This window comes from Zootoca vivipara, chromosome 3, assembly GCF_963506605.1.
Source record: "Zootoca vivipara chromosome 3, rZooViv1.1, whole genome shotgun sequence".
In the NCBI taxonomy this organism is placed as follows: domain Eukaryota; kingdom Metazoa; phylum Chordata; class Lepidosauria; order Squamata; family Lacertidae; genus Zootoca; species Zootoca vivipara.
In genome coordinates this window covers 22,131,550-22,152,741 of record NC_083278.1, presented here as the reverse complement: position 1 = coordinate 22,152,741, position 21,192 = coordinate 22,131,550, and the positions used below count along the sequence as shown (strand labels likewise).

The following is a 21,192-nucleotide window of genomic DNA, read 5'->3' as shown; positions in this document are numbered from 1 at the left end:
GGCTAGAAATATGGGGTTTTGCGACTCTTTGTGGAGGGGGGGGAATCCTTCCATCAGGGGCTTGTTTCTAGTAAAAAAAAAGGTAAAGGGACCCCTGACCATTAGGTCCAGTCGTGACCGACTCTTGGGTTGCGGCACTCATCTCACGTTATTGGCCGAGGGAGCCGGCGTACAGCTTCCAGGTCATGTGGCCAGCATGACAAAGCCACTTCTGGCAAACCAGAGCAGCACACAGAAATGCCGTTTATCTTCCCGCTGTAGCGGTACCTATTTATCTTCTTGCACTTTGATGTGCTTTCGAATTGCTAGGTTGGCAGGAGCTGAGACCGAGCAATGGGAGCTCACCCATTCTGTGTGATGGAGTCTTTATTCCTGCTGGATGTCCCAGGGGTTGGATTACAAAAGGAAGCGGGAGCTATGGTCACAATGAGGGGTGTGATATCTTTGTCCAGAAAAAACAAAGGGGCAAATACAGTAGAAATGGGCAAACTTCCCTCTGCTGCCCATTGCCCTATATTTTGGAAATTCAAAATATGCAATGCAGCCTGAGTCCCTTTTCATCTCCATTTCTGTGGATGCAGAGGCATGGAAACAGGAAATGTGATGATGTCACATCCTACCCTTTTCTTACTAGGCATTGCAGGAGAAAGATGAGGCAGGGGTTACTATTTTTGGCAGTATTCAGTCATCTTCCCTAAATTCTAGTTGCACCCTTCAGGACAAGATGGGGAATGGGGTGGGGACACTTTTGCTGAGTTACAAGCATGGATTGGGCAAACTAAGGTAGCGTGGGCAGCCACTCTGATCTCTGTCGTCTCTCAATTTCCCCCAAATTAGGAAGTCTTGGATTGTTGCCCGTTGGGAATTTGAGGGCAAAGGTGGTTGGAGACTCATTTCTCCATTCCTATGCTGTATGTGCCATTGGTTCTCGTTATCATTCCTGGTGTAGAAGAGATATTTATTCCATTATGCTCGTGCTTTACCTGTACTGTTTTATACTTAATTGCTGTGATCTTTCATGCGAATTTTCCTCCTTGCTCATTTTTCAGGGGCGGAAGCTTTTGGGCTCCTGTCTTTGATCAGCTCTGCCTCACATCTGCATAAAGCATGAAGACTTTATCAAGCCATTTAGTACAGCAGATTAAAGTGATTCAGACATGATCAAAGTAGAACAAAGATCTTGTGAGACGAATACACATGGATTATTTTTTTGTTCCCTCTTCAGATTTTTGTGGGTTTTTTTTTTAACATTGCCTGTGAAAAAATCAATCCTTCCCTTTTAATTGGCTTGCTTGGGTGTCTTAAAATAGAAATGAAGGAACTTTAATAAACTGTAAAGCTGATACTATAGCCCTTAATAGCCAAGCAATGCACTCTACCAAGGGAGTTCAGGAAGACAAGCTCTCAAATAAGCGCTGACCTGGGAGGTTAATCTGGCATTTAACACTTACTGAGTTTATTGCTCCTCTAGGCGATGTTAAGATTCCAGGACCTCCCACCAATGTACACGCTTCAGAAACCAGCAAAACATATGTCGTACTCAGCTGGGATCCACCTGTTCCCCGTGGCAAAGAGCCATTATCATATTTCATTGAGAAGGTACTGTGTCGTATAGTTGCATTCAGCTGTAAGGCATTTCATGGCCACATACCATTTCGTTTCAGATAGTTTTCCCAGTTTCAGCAAGCAAAACAATAGAATTAGCAAACTAGTCCAGGCAAGAGGAAGATGAAAAAGACCAGAAAAATATAATGTTTTGTTACTTTGATTTTTTTTATCGTGGGCAACAGATAAACACAAGGCATTCAATATAAATTGCTCTTTCAGGGCTTGGTTGGCCTGGTCTAGATTGAGTACAAGTGAGAGTTGTATTTGATGTACCACTGAGAAACAGTGAAACCTTAGCCTTCCTGTTAGAAAGAGTTTGTGAGGATGGAAAGTGCCTTGACTAACCACTTACCCGGAGTGTTTCTGCTTCCCAAAGGAAAATCCACCAATTCCTTTTCTTGGCAAGGTTTGGTGCCTGCTGGCCTATTTTCAGTTAACATACTCGGGAGAAAGAGAATCCCCTTACGGCACAATACTAAGTGCAATAGGAAAAAACCAGTTCAGGTGACTAGCAACGCAAGCTTTTATATATATTTACTCAGAAGTAATCTCTATTGAGTTCAGTTGGGCTTACTTCAAGGGATGTGCATAAACCTACTTAATTCTCAATAATCACAAGTACAGTAAGACAGTAGCAATACCACCGTTATCAGGATTGAGCAATGATCACAAAAGTAGTTCATTCTCGGATTGCTGCAAACAATTTCCAGACTCTGGGAAACAATAATCCTGTTTGAGGAGCATCTGTTTTAAGATGATGATTATTATTCACACACACACACACACACACACACACACACACGATATCTCTGCTTTTATAATTCTCTTATTGATGACAGACTTCAAACAGACAAGCTACTGCAAGGTAAAAGAAAAGGCTCACATTACGATCTATTTGGCATGAAGCCATGCTTAGTGATCCCATATTAGACAGATAATGAATGGGATAGTTGGCAGCTGGCTATCTGGAAACAATAAAGATTTGTGCCGATGGTTTAGTGATCTAAGCATTTCAAGGACCTTTTTCTACAACCTTTAGAAAGTAGTGATAATCACACTCATTTATTTATTTTCGAATAGTCCGTGGTTGGCAGTGGAAGCTGGCAGAGGGTCAACGCTCAAGTGGCTGTGAGATCTCCCCGCTATGCAGTGTTTGACCTTGCTGAAGGGAAATCATATGTTTTCCGAGTTTTGTCAGCAAACAAGCATGGGCTCAGCGATCCTTCTGAAATAACACCTCCTATTCAAGCGCAAGAGGCCATTGGTAGGTTGGTTTTAAAACGTTAACAAAAAGTGATATTGGGGTGCTGTTGGCGCTGAAAAGTAGAATGTTCTGCTAGCAAGTTCAAGAATGTGCATACCATGTACAGGTATGTGGCAAAATTTAAAAGGTGATTGTGAATCTGTGAGGCAACTCATCATTCTCCCAACCAAAATCCATAGTCATGCCCATGGACCGGATATTGCCTAGCAACTAGAGCTCTTCAAATTATTCTTCTGATAAGACATAGAAATTGAGTTCTGACTTCTATCTTATAGTAACACACACACACAGAGAGATGTCTATCTATCTCACCTTTTCAAGATGAGAGTTATACAACATCAGGTTAATTTAATCAGCATTGCTGTTTAGCATTTGTATATTTGTATTGGTGTTTCTGTCTACCGAACTAGAGTAAAATCATTGCAATGCTAGTGGGGCAGGATTCAGCTGCAGTTAAGCACAGTTAAAGTTTCAAGGGAAAAGAAATTAAGCACATGATTTATGATGAGTGAATTCTGCTTCTCTCTATTTTCAACCAAGTCAGGAGAACAGTATGATGTTGTGGTTTTAACCATGGTTTTATTATTGAATCTTTGTTTTATTTAGGCAGTGTTAGCTAACTTGTGCTCCTGATTGCAGGAAGTGCCAGATATAAAAAAGAACAAATGCATAAACATGAGAAAACGCCTAAATTTTGCATCCAACACAGCCTTTATGGGATGAAAACACATTCTCACAATGCTGCTTGGGTTCTGTGGGTCAAGCGAAGGCAGCTTCAGTGATGTTGAGACAGCAGATTGGCACCAGATTGATGGGAGCCACTACTCAGGAGGAGGGACCTGTTGCCATAGTGCAGCTCCATTCCTCTCAGTCTTCCCCATGTAGAAGCAGAGCCAGCTTCCCTTCCCACTCAAAACAGTAGACTAATGTATCAAATTTCCCCATAAATCTATATGCCTAGTTGGTTGGTACCAGTCACTAGATACATACATCATCCTGTGCATGTACCCTCTTAGTTAGTTTCTCAGATAAAGCAATTGTCCATATATTCTGTTTCCATTGTGAGATGTGTAGGGGATAAAGTCATTTACCATTTTATGTGGCAAGTGTGCCACTACCAAAAGAACAGTAATAAGTTCCTTGTGTCATAATTTAAGTTGGGTATCTTTGAAGTTTGTTAATAAACCTAGGGATGGATTACATTGTATATCCTCTTTTGAGATTTTGCTTATTTCTCTAAATACCTTTCCCCGTGAACATCTTTAAAGGTCACATTTACATGGTGTATGCCTTTGAGACCTACCTGGCTTTTTTGATCTTGGAAGTTCCTGGGCCAACTGATTGCTCAGGAGCCAAGATGTTCTTCTGCAAATGAGTTTCCCGTTTTAAAAAAGTTCTAGTGAAGTACAGCAATCAAAGATAATTCCATTGGGGTTAGGGGTTTATAGTAATCAACTTCTGAGCATTTGTCAACAGTGGCTTCTGGGTTTGATCATCCACTCTGATTAGCAAAGACTGCATAGGCACAAAATTAGCACGTAAACACAACATAGGTCATTTCCAGACAACCTGTTTATGGAGCATTTACCGGTATCCTAATTTGCTCATGGAGAGATTAGACTACACAGGCTACTTAATGCACATTCATCCTGATTCTTTTTGTAGTCAAGCAAGTGCTATCCCACACTATTCAGTGTCTTTTCCCATCACTTTCCTTACTGCAAAAAGTCTTAACATTTTGGGGAAGCAGGTTTGTTTTGAAAGAGCACCAAATCTTCTTTAATCATGCAGCCTGAATTTCCTGGTATGTGATTGAATCCCATCCAAAATAGAGAGTCTGTAAGCATCCATACTCTCATTTTGAATTCCAAGAACAGTACAAATTTTAGGACAAAGAATCTCTCTTTGGAACACATCTAGGCATTAAGCTGAGAGGGTATCTTGAACGCATTATTTCCAGACATTGGCATCATCACACTTTCCCATTAAAATTAGTAGGACTGAAAAGTGCTTAGCTTTGGGCTGTATGGCATTGGTATTGTGCTGGTTCAGCAACTGGGGTATTGTGTGCTAAGTTGTTATTTGTTGGTGTACCAAGAGCTGGCGAGCAAGCTGGTTATATATGTTGATATGCAAATTGTTACAAACAAGAGCAAAACCTTCTCTTCTTGTGGCACAGTTGTTCCTTCTGCTCCGGGACGTATAGTGGCAACCAGAAACACAAGAACCTCAGTTGTTGTCCAGTGGGACAAGCCAAAACATGAAGAAGACCTGTTTGGCTACTACATTGACTATTCTGTGGCAGGATCGAATCACTGGGAACCTTGTAACCATAAGCCCATCAACTATAACAGGTAAAGGGAATTGTGATGGTTTGATTTATTACTTTTCCTTTCCTTTTAAAAAAATCTGCCCTTTGGTCAAACAGCTTCAGAAACTTACATGAATTTTGAACAGTCATTGACTAGGTTCAGAACTTCTTAGCTTCAGCTACCTTCAAATTATTATCTAGACCCCAAACTCTTCATTTCCCAATTAATTTGATGCTTAATAATATAAGTGCCTGTTGTCTTTGTCCATGGAGTTTTCTTGGCAAAATACTGGAGTGGTTTGCCAGTTCCTTCTCCAGGTGGCTGGAGGAGACTCTAGAGAGTCCCATGGACTGCAAGAAGATCAAACCTATCCATTCTTAAGGAAATCAGCCCTTAGTGCTCACTGGAAGGACAAATCCTGAAGCTGAGGCTCCAATACTTTGGCCACCTCATGAGAAGAGAAGACACCCTGGGAAAGACCCTGATGCTGGGAAGGTTGAGGGCACAAGGAGAAGGGGACAACAAAGGACAATATGGTTGGACAGTGTTCTCGAAGCTACCAACATGAGTTTGACCAAACTGTGAGAGGCAGTGGAAGACAGGAGTGCCTGGCATGCTCTGATCCATGGGGTCACAAAGAGTTGGACATGACTAAACGACTAAACAACAACAACAACAACAACAACAACATAAGTGCTTTTTCTGGGAGTACTCAAGCACCATTTTTCTAGAAGAAAAGCACTGAATATACAATACTATTGTTTTATTTATTATTACTTAACTGTAATTTAGGTAAAGGTAAAGGGACCCCTGACCATTAGGTCCAGTCGTGACCGACTCTGGGGTTGCGCGCTCATCTCGCATTATTGGCCGAGGGAGCCGGCGTATAGCTTCCAGGTCATGTGGCCAGCATGACAAAGCCGCTTCTGGCAAACCAGAGCAGCACATGGAAACGCCGTTTACCTTCCCGCTGTAGCGGTTCCTATTTATCTACTTGCATTTTGACGTGCTTTCGAACTGCTAGGTTGGCAGGAGCTGGGACCAAGCAACGGGAGCTCACCCCGTCACAGGGATTCGAACCGCCGACCTTCTGACCAGCAAGCCCTAGGCTCAGTGGTTTAACCACAGCGCCACCTGGGGCACTGTAATTTATTGCCTCCTTTTAACCATTAGGTCCTAGGGCAGAATATAGAAATACGATGCTAAAATCTGTTTCAACATTCCACAATCAGAAGAATAAGGTGGATCCTATAATATAAATACCTCAAGTGCCAAAAGCAAAGAGATCTGTCTTTGGCATATGATGGAAACTTTGGAATGAAGGTGCCAGATGCATCCTGTGAGGATGGGAATTCCACAATTTAAGGGCTACCACAGAGAATGTCCTCTCCTGGTCCACCGGCCCCTAAACTTCTGAGGGCACAGGAACTATGAAGAGGGCTAGAATCAAATGTGTACATCTTCCCCAACTCGTTTGAAGGGAGACATTGCTGAAATTATATTCAACAATGCGCCAAAGTTGCTCACATAGAACATACTTTTGAAGCAAATATAGGCCAGGAATTCTCATTATGTAATATACTCCATGTATGCATCTTTCCATTCAGTCCCTATAACAGCCTCCATCCCTATTTCTTTCAGATTTGCTGTACATGGCTTAGCAACAGGAGAGAAATACGTCTTCCGTGTGAAGGCTGCAAATGCAGTGGGAATGAGTGAAAATTCTCAGGAGTCTGAACCTATAACAGTACAAGCAGCCCTCAGTAAGTGATGTTTTGTAAGAATCCAGATTCAGTAACAGCAGGAAAAACACACTGAGAACTCTTTTCGTACTCACAAGTGCCATAGGGCTGGCATATGTGTTACCTGATCCAAGTAAAATAAAAAAATTCCTTCAGTAGCACCTTAAAGACCAACTAAGTTTTTATTTTGGTATGAGCTTTCGTGTGCATGCACACTTCTTCAGATAAGTACTGATCCAAGTAGTGAGCCATCTCCCTGCAGTGACTCTGTCATGTGCTGTATAACATGTAGCACACTGCTTCATGTCCCAATAGCATGGGACTGTTTCACATTATCAGAAGTTTCCATGTGAGGAATGGCATGGCACATTCCAGTAGGATGTGGGGAGTCACAGCAATATAGGACAACCCTTGTTAGCTTGGCTCATTAAAGGAATTTAGTTGCTCAGGAAGAAGAGTAGGAACATAAAAAAGGTTCTGAACAATCTAATCTTTGGGGTCTTTAGGACATTAGGAAGATGATTAACCCAGCTGTTGTATGTTAATGCTGTCGCAAGCGAACATGGAAGAGTATTGTTGAGGGATGATGGGAAATAATGCCTTAGTTAAGCCTTTCTTTACCTATAATGTGTTTAAAGTAGACCCCACTGAGCACTATGAGACTTGCTTCTGAGTAGACATGCATAGGATTATGTGTATTCTTAAATTTGTTAGCCGAGTCTGAAACCATTATTTCACCATAACGCAACTGATAGGTAGAAAAGAAGCAATTTGGTATTATGCGAGCTGTTCAATTTGGACGTTGTAATAATGTTTCATGCGCTTGATTTCTTTAAGCCTGCCCCTCCTTTCCTTATGGTCTCACACTTCTCAACTGTGATGGCCACTCAATGACCATTGGCTGGAAGCTTCCACGATTCAGTGGTGGGTCAAATATTCTGGGTTATTACATAGACAAACGAGAGCTACATCATCACAACTGGCATGAAGTCAACTCTTCTCTTGTTAAAGAGAGGATTTACACGGTCAGTATTGCTTTCAAACTTTGGTATTTAGACCTAATTTCACTTTATTGTTAAGATGTAATTTTAGCTGTGATGAAACCATACAAATTAGGTTCCAAAATATGGCCTGGAAGAGAAGGAACAGTAGCACGTATTGTCTGTATGGGCACATTGTGCAGTTGCATGCAATGGATGAGATGGTGATGATGATGATGATGATATTTATACCCCGCCCATCTGGCTGGGTTTTCCCTCCCTTCCTCTTGCATTGAGACAATGTTTCTATTCATGCTGGCGTAAAGGAAAAGACAAGTTCAGAACAGGATGAGACTGTGATGCTGTTTGCACATAACAGTAAGCCATAGTCAGAAGTCTTGGCTTAGTGGTACATGCCAACTAGGGTCCGTTTTACTCCAAACAACCACCAGCATGAGCTAAGATCTGCTCACGACTTATTTCTCATGTTGGTTTGGGAGAAACAAACTGCAAATGTTGGTTTGCATGTATAGATAAGCCCAGCCTTGTGCTTCGTTTCTCCTGGAAGTCAGAAGAGAGGATGGAAGAATTGACCAGCATGTTTGAGCTGTGGTTGATTTCTAGCTACATCTTATTGTTACTTGTTGCTGTTTGATGAATGATTCTGGACAATAGCTTATTTCATCGGTTATCTATTGCCAACAAAATCTCATGTTATAAAAAGACAACCATTAAAAGTCCCACAGGACAGTTTTCCATTAGAAATTTTATGTTAAACAGACCAGCCATCGCTTCTCTTTTGGAACCTGTCCATATTTAAATAGCTAAACATTCAGAACAAGAGCTCTCCTCCCTTTTATTTTTTTATTTATTAACTTGGGTATTTAGCTTAAAGCACTACGGAAGTTAACTCCAAATAAATGAGAAGAATGTGAATGTCTTACTTCTATTAAGAAGGCCGTGTGAATATTACCCACGTTAAATTTGTTTTTAATGTCAACTGTTCTGCAAAGGTAGAGGATTTGACAGAAAATGCCTACTATGAATTCAAAATTGCTGCCGCAAATATCGCTGGCATAGGGCAGGCATCCGAACCCAGCGAGCATTTCAAATGTGAGGCTTGGACAATGCCAGAACCTGGTAAGTAGTTTGGCCATTCATAAAGGGAATGCATTTTTGAAAATGAGTGACAGTTCGAACGCTATCACTTGACGATGGTATTAGTAATTTAATATGTTTGAGTTTAAAGCACAGTACTCAAGTTTGTCATAAGAAAGGGTTTTGCACAGTTTGTCAGGGGAAAGCGACACAAGGCCTGTGGGCTGTTAACAGCCAATCATGATTCCATTCCCTGGAAATGAAATTTTGGGGGTGTCTCGGCACCCAGGGTCCCCTAGAGATGGCACCTATGTTCCCTTCCATTTGCTGAAACAACTGCAGTTAGTTAATCAGTGGAGAGAATATTGTCAGAAGTGTGTTCAATAACTGGTGGGTGGCCCCAATCTTTCTTTAGATGAACTCAGAATTGATATGCAATCTTTATTTTCCTTTTTTAAAAAAATCAATCAATTAAAAGATCTCAGTTTGTTTCTCAAAGTCAGTCTGAGGACTTGGGAAAATGCCCCCATACTATCCCTGCCAGCCCTCAACCCCCCCCCCCCAAGCCTTCTTACCCACTGAAACACCATTACTCCTTCCCTTATTTGTCAAATAGTGAGGGAAGCAGCAACAATGGTGGCATGCAAGGAGTGGTTCCAAGGTCTCCTTTCTCTCCCCGTCTATATTCTTCTCACACTTGGGCTAACAGAGCATCAGAGCCCAAATGCTCAGGAAAACGATCATTCTGCCAAGGGTTTCTGCATTTGAAACAAAAACAACAAAAGTATTCAAAAAATGACCCAAATTTTCCTCTCTCCACTCCTGGAAACTTTCCACGTTCTTTCAAGGTGAGCTTCAGATAGCTTGCCCAGCTCTCTAATTAATCAAAGCAAACAGAAGCTTATAGGTGATGTTGTTTGTCTGTTTCATTTGAAGGGAATATGTCTTCAGCCTCAAGCTTTTGACCATAAATAGATACCAATCTCAAGAAAGTGACTATAATCACACTGAGAGAAAAAGGGAATCACTATTTACTTCTTTGAGTCCTTTTTATAACCTTCCGCTTCGGATTATTGCCTCTGCACATGTTTGAATTTCAGGCTAGTCTCTTAGTCTTTAATAGATGCATCTAGAAGCAGGGAAACAGTGGGCTTTTATACGCCCTACCTTGTCCTGCATTATTTGAAGAAAGCAGTTTGAATTACGTTGGGAAATTGTGGCACAAACCTGCTGCGGTTCTTTTTATACGAGAGTATTTTAATATTTGGGTATATAAATATTAATGTGGTAAGCTCTCAATGACAGCTATAGAAAAATAAATCATGAAGTAAAGATTCAGCCTCTCAACAGAGGAAGACATGAATAAGGCACCTGCTTATAGCTGGATTCGAGAGAAATATCATTGCATTCCTTGAATTTTTCTCTAGCCTTCCACTTCATGCCTTTTTTGTTGTTCTTCCATTACCATGAAAAGTACTTCCTCACAAAACACAAGCAGATTGATACAAACCCTTTGCAACAGAAATTCAAACACTACTTGCTGTCTTGAAGGACTTCAGTGGCAAAAACTGGTTTCCATTTTGTGCATGCTATTCATGTGGAAACAGTAAAATCAATGTAAGTGTTAATGAAATCATTTGTATTCGGTGACAAAGTTAGTTCTAAACTCAGTGGAGCAGGTTGGCACATCAGAACAGTAATAAATTAAAACTGTATTTAAAGGAAGCATTTGCGTGCGCGCGCGCGCACACACACACACACACACACACAGTTTGAACACATGGAATTTCCTACTGAAATGCCTCTTATCTCAGATTGAAACTACTAGATTCCATTTAGCAATCTATGCTCTTAAATTCTAATGTATCACTTTTGTACATGGAAAACAGGGGATGAACTTGTTTTCTAGGTGGTAATTAGGACTGGACTGACATTTCTCAGAAAAGAGTTTTCTGACAAATGTTTGGAAAATGCTCTTCTTTTCAACTCCTCCTGAACAGTCAGGAAATTTCAGGTCCCCCCCCCTAGAGAACATTCAGTGAAATGGCCGTTCCAGTTTTGCCATCTATGATTTGTGGCTGAACTGTGGATCCAATTCCGACATAATTTAATAATGTTGAAGGAAGCAATAGGTTTTGCTCCTACTCCTTCCAGGCCTGTTCTTTTAACTTGTTGCTAAGAGAATTTTTTTTCTTCCAATTTTCAGTTCTCAACATTTCCACCTTAATTTGTGATTCTTTTTTTTAAATCCCCATGAAATTTCAGCAGCATGCTAGTGCAAATTTCACTCAATAGACACATTTGTATGTAATTTTATTTATTTATAAAATTATTTGTATACTGCTATATCATTAAGAATATGTCAAAGCAGTTTACAGCAATAGAAACAAAAGCATCCAAAAAAACCTATCAAAGAGTGAAAAACAGACATCAACTTACCATTTTGGATATATAAATTTTTGCAAAGCAATTCACCCTAATATAATTAATACATTTCCGCATGTTATTTTCACCAATGTATGCATTTTTATGCATACGTTAAAAAATGCTAATTAGTGAAGTTTGCCTTTAAATGTGAACTGAACTTTCTCCCTCATTTCTCTTGTTGACATCCATTTCTGATTCATCTCCTTTAGGCCCTCCCTACGATCTTACATTTTGTGAGGTTAGGGATACATCCCTTGTGATTCTCTGGAAAGCACCTGTTTACACTGGCAGCAGCCCTGTTAGTGGATATTTTGTGGACTACAAGGAGGAGGAAGGAGAAGAATGGCTCACATTCAACGAGAAGCCAACATCAAACCGTTATCAAAAGGTAGAAAATCTTAAAGTTGGAAGGGACCCCTTGGGTCATCTCGTCGAACCCCCTGCAATGCAGGAATCTCAACTAAAGCATCCATGACAGATTGCCATCCAACCTCTACTTAAGCACCTCCAAGGAAGCAGAGTACTTGAAAGTTATTTGCTGTGGTGTTTGGAATGTTGTCACGTCTATATCCCCCCCCCCCATCTTGCTATTAGTTGAAAGCACTTCATTGTCTGTATTTTTTTTAAGGTCACCGAATTACATGAGGGCAGAACTTACGTATTTCGAATTCGTCCAGTGAATGATGCTGGTGTAGGCAAGCCGTCAGATGTTTCTGAAGCTGTGCTGGTCCAGGCTAGACCAGGTATGAAGACATGATATTGACCACTGTACTTCTAAAATGCCCAAATATGTACAACGTGGGGTAACTTTTTAAATTCTGGAAGGGGTAGATGTGGAGTTTATTTTGCTATCTGACTATAAAGCCTATGGCTGAGACCCAAAGTGCACCCCTACAGCCATTTTTGCTTCTTGCTGAAGCCCTGTGGTGTTTTGTTTTGTTTCTACTTTCATGGGCACACTGAAACTGCCTCCCAATTCTGACCCTGTCCTGTCTCTGAAACTCCACTGTGTGGGTATGCTAGATGGTATAATAATATCTCTGCAATGGCCCCATTTCCCCACTGTTGCAAGCTCTTAAAATAAACTTGTTTGCTCTCTCTGTTTGTAAGCTGCGTCTTCCCTCTGGCTTCAGCAGCAAATTGAACTAATTAAAGGAACATTCCAGACTTTAAGACTCTCTTAATTGAATCAACATTCATCCCCCCCCCCCATACAGAACCCATACATCCCCTTAATAATTGCATTTCTCATGGCAATCCTATATTGCAGACACTAAGGAAATCAGTGCAGGTGTGGATGAAGAAGGCAACATTTACCTTGCCTTTGACTGCAAAGAAATTTCAGATGCTTCTCATTTTGCTTGGAGTAAATTCTATGAAGAGATAGAAGATCATGATAAATATAAAGTTGAAACAGTTGGAGAACAGTAAGTTCTACAGTTGTTTTAAAGAAGTCTTTGAAAATCAGGATACTTTTAGCAAACAAGTAGTGACCCTTCCTTTTTTCTGTCCTTTATTTTTTAGTTCTAAACTTTATTTTATGAAACCTGACAAGGATGATTTGGGAACCTATGCTGTTGCTGTTAGCGATACTGATGGTGTTTCATCCAGTTTTATTATGGATGAAGAAGGTAAGAAAATAATCTTGTATTCTTTGTAGGGCATGGCAGAGTTATATAAAGCTAAACAGGGAACTTTATTAATCCCCAAATCAAATGTATGCATCTCACCCTTCATTGTTTCTATGCCAAAGAGGACATGAAACTTTTATAGCCATTTTAAGGAAAGACATTTTTTTGAATTTTCAGATTCTAGAATTTGGGTTTTTAAAAACAACAAGAAACCTTTGATAAAATTAAATACAGCTTAAACAATAGAAAAGTCAATAGTGATATATCATTTTCCAGCTCTACTACTACTTTCATTGTTAATTATTTAACTTGATAGTTACTTGGTACACTAAGGTCTCCAAACAACTTACAACATATTTTAAAACATACATATAAATACATTATATTATAAAAACGGGGGGGGGGGTGACTAACCCATAACAACCAAAAGAAGCTTGGCAGCACATTAGGAACAAAACAGCAGCATCTCACATCTCAGTCTTTCAAAAGCCTGGGAAAAAATGTTATCCTGATGCCAAAAAGATGTCAAAAAAGGTATACCTTGCTTGAGGAGAACATCCCACAGATAGGGTGCCACAACTGAAAAGACCATTGTCACATCCCTCTGAGCTCCCCTCAGAGAGGCGACCTTGAAAAGGGCCTCAGAAGATGATCTAAGAGTCCCGTTGGTTTATATGTGGAGAAGCATTCCAGAACATATTGGGGTCCTGAGCCATAAACAATAACAATAGCAATAAAAATATATTATTTATACCCCTCCCATCTGGCTGGGTTTCCCCAGCCACTCTGGGCAGCTTCCAACAGAATATTAGAATACAATAATCTATTAAACATTAAAAGCTTCCCTAAACAGGGCTACCTTCAGATGTCTTCTAAAAGTCTGGTAGTTGTATTTCTCTTTGACATCTGGTGGGAGGGCTTTCCACAGGGCGGGTGCCACTACCGAGAAGGCCCTCTGCCTGGATCCCTGTAACTTGGCTTCTCGCAGTGAGGGAATCGCCAGAAGGCCCTTGGCACTGGACCTCAGTGTCTGGGCAGAACCATGGGGGTGGAGACGCTCCTTCAAGTATACGACCAAAGCCGTTTAGGGCTTTAAGGGTCAACACCAACACTTTGAATTGTGCTCGGAAATGTACTAGGAGCCAGTGTAGGTCTTTCAAGACCGGTGTTATGTGGTCTCTGTGGCCGCTTTATAGATCAAAGCTAAGACTTTGAATTGGGCTCATAAGCATACAGGGAGCCAGTGTAGTTGTAACAAGATTGGCATTGTATGATCTGTTCACCATGAACCTCTCAATAGTTGGGTAGCTGTATTATGCACTAACTGAAGCTTCCGAACTGTTTTCAAAGCAATAGTTTAACTTGTAGATTTTCAGAGCATAGATTACTATCTATGTTATCCCTGTCCAGATAGGGTCGTAGTTTGGTCACTAGCCTAAGCTGATGGAAGACACTCTTCACCGTCAAGAGCACCAGTAACTCAAGAGCCACAATACTACAACTATTTACTAATATTATTGTTAGCATCAGATCCAAATCAAAAGTTCAGTTTCAGTTTATTAGCCAACAAACAAAACAAACAAACAAACAGATTTTAACAGACAATCAAAGATAATAAAAACATAATAAAAGACATGTAATAAAAGACTTGTAACACATAAAACATGTGGCATATGTCTCAGGTTGCAAGGCGAGACTCATAGGCTTTTTTCTGGATACAATTCTAAGGTGCCCAGTCTTTATTGGTCATATTTCATTTATCCCACTAGCTCTAGGATCCATGTTTCCCCACAAACTAGGAAACCTTGGAAATGAATGGGCCTTAGATGCATGTAATACATTTTAGAAATGAGATAGAACTATCTGTTGGGTTTCCTTGATGTTTCACTTGCTAATTTTGCCTTTTCTTTGTTACTTGCAAATTTGCACATTGTGCAATTAGTTCCATTTCCCGAGCTCTCATTAGCAATTCTAATGTGTTAAGTAGGGCTAATCTCTGTATCCAGCTATGTAGAACCTAGCCTTTTGCACAATTTCTATGAGGATTTATTGACATTTGCTGTGTATCTTTGTAAACATTTCCTGTCCACCAGTTTTCATTCTCTTTTGCAAACTGAAATATACTCTGAGTCAAGAGTGAATTTCATGCTCTTTATTCAGCTCATAGTCATCAAGGAGAAGAGAAGACGAATGGCTCTTTTCCCCCAAACCGTCTGCTTATATACATTATTTACACAATGGGCCTTGCGTGATTGGCTACTTCAGGGCTACACCTGTGGGCCAATTATATTGTGGATTGACTTCTGCCTGCAGCCTGATTGGCTGCTCCTACAGGCCAATCAGGTAGCAGATTCACTTCTGCCAGCCGCCTGATTGGCTGCTCCAGCAGGCCAATCAGGTTGAGGATTCACTTCCACCTGGAGTTGGATTGGGTAGCTCCCGCTGATTCTGAATCCTATTGTTCTAGGATTCAGCTCAGTACATAACACCCCTCCCCTCTAAGTTCCAGTCCTGCCCGGGAAGTTGCATTCGTAGTCCCCAAGGTCTGCTGGCCGCCTCCGTGTGCGTTGTGGCCTGGGGTGTTCCTTGGTCAGGGGTTCTGGCTCGTGTTCCGAGGCTGCTGGCTGTGCCAGGGCTGTCTGGTCTGGCGCCACTGAACCACTAGGTTGTAGCTCTGGTTCCGGTGTCCTTCCAGCCTCGGGGCGCCCCTCTGTGCCTACTGCTTCTGCTTCCCCTGCCCACCTCTCTCGCTCTACAGGCCTCACTGCCCTGCTGTCCCCTTGGGACCCCTCTGTCCCGCTCTCCTCCCGGGTTCCTCCTGGGAATCGTCGCCGTAGCTGGTCGCAGTGGCGGCGCCAACATTGCCCCCCTTCCGTTAGTACCTCGTACGACACGGGACCGGTCACCTTGGTGACTGTGGCGGGTACCCATGCTGGGCCTGCCCCAAAATTCTTTGCATACACTGGGTCCTGGGCCACAAATGTCCGGGGGTTCCTGCCTTTCCCCACCACTACCTCATCCTGAGCTCTGTCGGGGTGAAGTCGGTCCAGTCTAGTTGCAAGGCGCCGGCCCATTAGTAATTCAGCTGGGCTCCGGCCCGTCGTTGTGCTTGGGGTGCTGTGCTGTGCTAGAAGAAATGCGGCAAGGCGGTATTCCCAGTCCCCTTGTGTCATGCGGCGGAGGCTGTCCTTGGTGGTCCGCACCATGCGCTCCGCTTGGCCATTGGTGGCAGGGTGGAATGGTGCTGAGCGGATGTGGCGGATGGCGTTCTGCGCTGTGAAGGTCTGGAACTCCTCTGACGTGAATGCGGTTCCATTGTCCGAGACGAGGGTGTCAGGGAGCCCGTGGGTCGCAAACAGCTTACGTAGTACCCGGATGGCTGTCGCCGTAGAAGTGGACGGTACCAGTGCAACCTCCAGCCATTTGGTGTAGGAATCCACCACTATGAAGAATGTTTTTCCCTGGAAGGGGCCAGCGAAGTCCACGTGCAAGCGTGACCATGGATGTCGGGCGGACTCCCAGGGCTGGACTGGGGCCCTTGGGGGATCCGGGCGGGATTCTTGGCAGGTCTGGCAGTGTTGGACCCAGGCCTCTATCTCTCTGTCAATCCCCGGCCACCACACATAACTCCTGGCAAGGGCCTTCATCCTCACTACCCCTGGGTGTGTCTCGTGTAGGGCTGTGAGGACCCTTTTGCGGAGGGGCTGGGGAACAACAACCCTGCTTCCCCATAACAGGCACCCCTTGTGGGCCGACAGTTCATGTTTGCGGTTTGTGTAGCCAGCGAATTCTGGCCCGGGGCTGCTGCTGGGCCATCCTCGCCACACCCAGTCCAGGACCCGGGAGATGACCCTATCTTTTGTGGAATGGTGCGCAACTTCTTGTGCCTGAATGGGTCGGTCGGGAAGCAGCTCCAGGGTCATAACCTCTTGCGCAGGCGCTGGGTCGGGACCTGTTTCTGGTAGTGGTAGCCTGCTGAGGGCGTCTGCGTGGCCCATCGCCTCCCCAGGGCGGTGGATTAGTGCATACTGGTAGCCGGCAAGGAAAATTGACCACCTGAGGACACGTGGAGACAACACTTGGGGGGTCTGCTTCTCAGGAGCAAACAGGCCAAGCAACGGCTTGTGGTCAGTCACTATGGTAAAGGGCCGCCCGTACAAGAAATCATGGAATTTTTTTACGCCCTTCACGATTGCCAGACCCTCCTTGTCAATCTGTGAGTAGTTTCGTTCGGCTGCAGCAAGCGTCTGGGAGAAGTATGCCACCGGCACCTCTCTTCCATCCGGGAGTTGGTGTCCCAGGACAGCGCCGATGCCATAGGGAGAGGCGTCGCATGCCAGCACCACTGGCAGCCTCTCGTCGAAGTGTGCTAAGACCGAGTTCGAGACGAGCAAGTCCTTGACTGCCTGGAATGCGGCCCTTTGTCGCTGGCCCCACACCCAAGGGGCCCTTTTATCTAGGAGTCTGTGTAGGGGCTCCGCTACCGCTGCCTTATGGGGAAGGAAGGCATGGTAAAAGTTCAATAGTCCCAAGAATGACTGAAGTTCGGGCTTGCTCTTGGGCGCTGGGGCCTCACAAATGGCCCATACCTTGTCACCGGTTGGATGGACCCCTTCTGCGTCCACCTTAAATCCCAGAAAGTCCACCTGCGGCACTCCCAGTAAACACTTTTCCCGCTTCACCTTGAGGCCCGCCGTCTGGAAATGGTGCAGGACGGAGCGGAGGCGGTCCTCAAATTCCTCTGGTGTGGGCCCGGCGATCAGTACATCATCGAAGAAGGGGGTGACGCCAGGAATCCCTTTAAGGAGAGAGTCCATTAGATTCTGGAATATGCCTGGTGCCACGCTAACGCCAAATTGCAGCCGCTTAACTCTGAATGCCCCTCTGTGCGTCACAATCGTCTGAGCCTCTGCTGTGGCTTCGTCCACAGGCAACTGTTGATACGCTTGGGCCAAGTCCAGTTTGCCAAAGATTTTTGACCCAGCCAGGGTGGCGAGGACATGGCTGACCACTGGCACTGGGTATGCATGGGCCGTGAGAGCCTTGTTTATGGTGCATTTGTAGTCTGCACAGATGCGGACCGAACCGTTAGGCTTGACGGGTGTGACAATTGGAGTTTCCCAGGGGGCGTTGGGCACCGGCTCCAGCACTCCTTGCTCCACGAGCCGGTCCAATTCCTCGTCTATGCGGGGTTTCAGGGCGAACGGGACCCGGCGGGCCTTGTGCCTGATGGGTCGTACAGCGGGGTCTAGCTGTAGGGCAATGGGGGGTCCTGTATATCGTCCCAATGCCCCATCGAAAACCCCTGGAAACTCTTTGCATATGGCGTCCACGTCCACTTGTAAGCTAGTGCGGTTCACCCCGGTAACGGCTAGCCCCAGAGGTCCAAACCATGCCAGTCCCAGTAAGCTAACGTAGGGGCCCTTAACTACCAGCAAGTCCAATTGTTGCTTTCGCCCTCGATATTGCACCCTGAAGGTCCCCACCCCCATAGTAGGGACCTTACGTTTCTGGAAGTCCCGGAGGGTGAATGGGGCCGGCCTTAGTTTGGGACCCCCATTAGGGCACAGTTCCCTTAATGTTCGGGCCGAGATTATGGATAGAGTTGAACCCGTGTCCAGCTCCATGCGGCATGGGGCTCCCTCTATCTGTACCTCTATATAAATTTTCTCTGTGCTGGGATGGGGCAACTGGAATACCTGGTAGTCCGTGATCTCCGTCGAGTTGCCTTGGTGCATGGTGCCGTGTGACCTGGGGCTCCTGGGTCGGTCATCTGATGCTTGTCGACGGGTGAGTCGAGCCCGACACACCCGGGCGATGTGTCCCAATTTTCTGCACTGCCTGCACTCTGCGTTGCGGAAACGACAGGCCCTCCTCTCGTGGTTCTCCCCGCAGCTTGCACAGTTCCCTCCTTCTCGTTGAGGCTGCTGTGGTGTGTGTGCTGCTTGAGTGCGCCGCTGTACTCGGTGTACTTCCTCCCTGTCAGATTCGGATTCGTCGGTGAGGTCTTCGTGGTAGACCCTCGGTTGGGATGGCGGGGCCGGTCGTGCCTCTTGCGTTGACCTCTCGGCGGCTTCGGTTGCCAGGGCTTCCTCCAGAGCAATCTGGAACGTGAGGTCTTTTTTGGCGTAGAGGCGTCGTTGCAACATCTCGTCCCTCAGGCCACCGACGAGGTGGTCACGAAGCATGTTCTCCAATTCTGAGAAGTTGCATAACCGGGCGGCTTGGCGGAGGGAGGTCACAAACCCAGTTATGGTTTCCCCCGGGGCTTGCCGCTTTGAGTAGAAGGCATTTCGGCAAGCTACCACCGAGGGCTGTGGTGAGAAGTGCTCCTTCAGCCGTTCCATTATTGTTTTGTAAGAGATGGTAGCGACATCTCTAGGTGCAAGGAGAGCCCGGGCGATTTCAAACGTCTCCTCTCCACAGACGCTGAAGAATGTTGCCCTCTTCATGGCATCGTTGGTGACTTCTTTCGCTTGCAGGAGGAAGTTGAAACGGGCGGCGTACCCTTCCCAGTCTCCTGATGCTGGTTTGAATGGCGAGAAGCTGCTGTCGGTTGCCATTCTGGGTTCCTTGGGTCCTGGAGCTGAAGCCTGGATGCACGGTGCGATGCAGCGGTGCAGCAGGTGGCGGTGCTGCGGTGCAGTGCGTGGTGGCGGTCAGCTCAGCAGGATCCCACCTTCGTCGCCAGTGAAATATACTCGGAGTCAAGAGTGAATTTCATGCTCTTTATTCAGCTCATAGTCATCAAGGAGAAGAGAAGACGAATGGCTCTTTTCCCCAAACCGTCTGCTTATATACATTATTTACACAATGGGCCTTGCGTGATTGGCTACTTCAGGGCTACACCTGTGGGCCAATTATATTGTGGATTGACTTCTGCCTGCAGCCTGATTGGCTGCTCCTACAGGCCAATCAGGTAGCAGATTCACTTCTGCCAGCCGCCTGATTGGCTGCTCCAGCAGGCCAATCAGGTTGAGGATTCACTTCCACCTGGAGTTGGATTGGGTAGCTCCCGCTGATTCTGAATCCTATTGTTCTAGGATTCAGCTCAGTACATAACACAAACACTGAAAGGCGACCCTTTCAAAAGGAGACACCAGGGAACAGGGTCAGCTCAGCAGAGAAAGGGGAGAGGTAGATGCTGGGTTAGGGCTGGCCCAAGACAATTTTCATCCTGAGGTGAAACTGCAAATGCCCTTTCTGCATTGTACCCAATGTACATCTTAACAAAGGGCAGTCATGTTATTTTGGCACATCTCATAAGCACCCTTCCCTGCCAGTAAATACAACATTAGAAATTAAAGTAACCACCAATCTCTTGCCCTTTCATCACACTCCAAATCGGCTGCCTAAGGTGGCAGTCTCACTCAGCCCCTGGCCCTGCTTGTTTTGGACATTTTACCTTTTGCTTTTAGTACATTTCATTCTGAACTTAGAAACGTAGAAAGCTGTCTTAAACCATGTCAGACCATTAGTCTATCTAGATCAGTATTCTTGACACTGACAGGCAGCAGAGCTCCAGGGCTGGATAGCTCAGTTGGTAAAGCATGGGAGACTCATCTTAGGGTTGTGGGTTTGAGCCCCACATTGGGCAAAATATTGCAGAGGGTTGGACTAGATGACCCTTGTGGTCCCTTCCGACTCTACAATTCTCTGATAATTCTATGATTTCGGAAAGGAGATGTCAGGGCCCTTTTCAAACTGTCTCTTCCCATATTCTTTCATTTGCAAAAGCTGACTTTTCATAGGTATCTTCTTCAGTGAATTGGGGGAAAAAGATTATTAGTGCTTTATGGAGTCATATACTGTTCTTAACATTTATTTTGACTGTCAGAATAAATTAAAACATGAAAATTGTCCTTCATTTCAGAGCTTGAACGCCTGATGACACTAAGCCATGAAATCAGAAATCCAAGTAAGTAGGACTTCTGAATCTAATATTCAGTCCCAGAAGGAATATATTTACACTCCTTTGATTGGAGTAAAGTAATGAAAAGTGTTTTTTTTTTAAAGAGCAGCTTGCTTATCCTTCTATTAATTAAATGCAAATATTAGTTTCTGTTTAAGAGAGATCTTCTTCACCACTGCAAATGTATTTGGATGAATGGATTCAGCTTGGATATGTCT

The 21,192-nt window shown here is 44.4% G+C and overlaps 1 protein-coding gene across 1 annotated transcript in view; it reads left to right on the top strand.

The window, feature by feature from the left end:
* Nucleotides 1-21,192, top strand: part of MYOM2 (myomesin 2) — a gene marked incomplete in the record, with an annotated part of 83,149 nt that overhangs the window by 38,525 nt on the left and 23,432 nt on the right. The window contains 11 exon segments of the mRNA XM_060272452.1: nucleotides 1,472-1,599; nucleotides 2,689-2,872; nucleotides 5,052-5,226; nucleotides 6,826-6,947; nucleotides 7,764-7,951; nucleotides 8,920-9,046; nucleotides 11,641-11,819; nucleotides 12,060-12,174; nucleotides 12,702-12,858; nucleotides 12,956-13,062; nucleotides 20,936-20,980. Coding sequence (XP_060128435.1) covers nucleotides 1,472-1,599; nucleotides 2,689-2,872; nucleotides 5,052-5,226; nucleotides 6,826-6,947; nucleotides 7,764-7,951; nucleotides 8,920-9,046; nucleotides 11,641-11,819; nucleotides 12,060-12,174; nucleotides 12,702-12,858; nucleotides 12,956-13,062; nucleotides 20,936-20,980 — 1,527 coding nt within the window.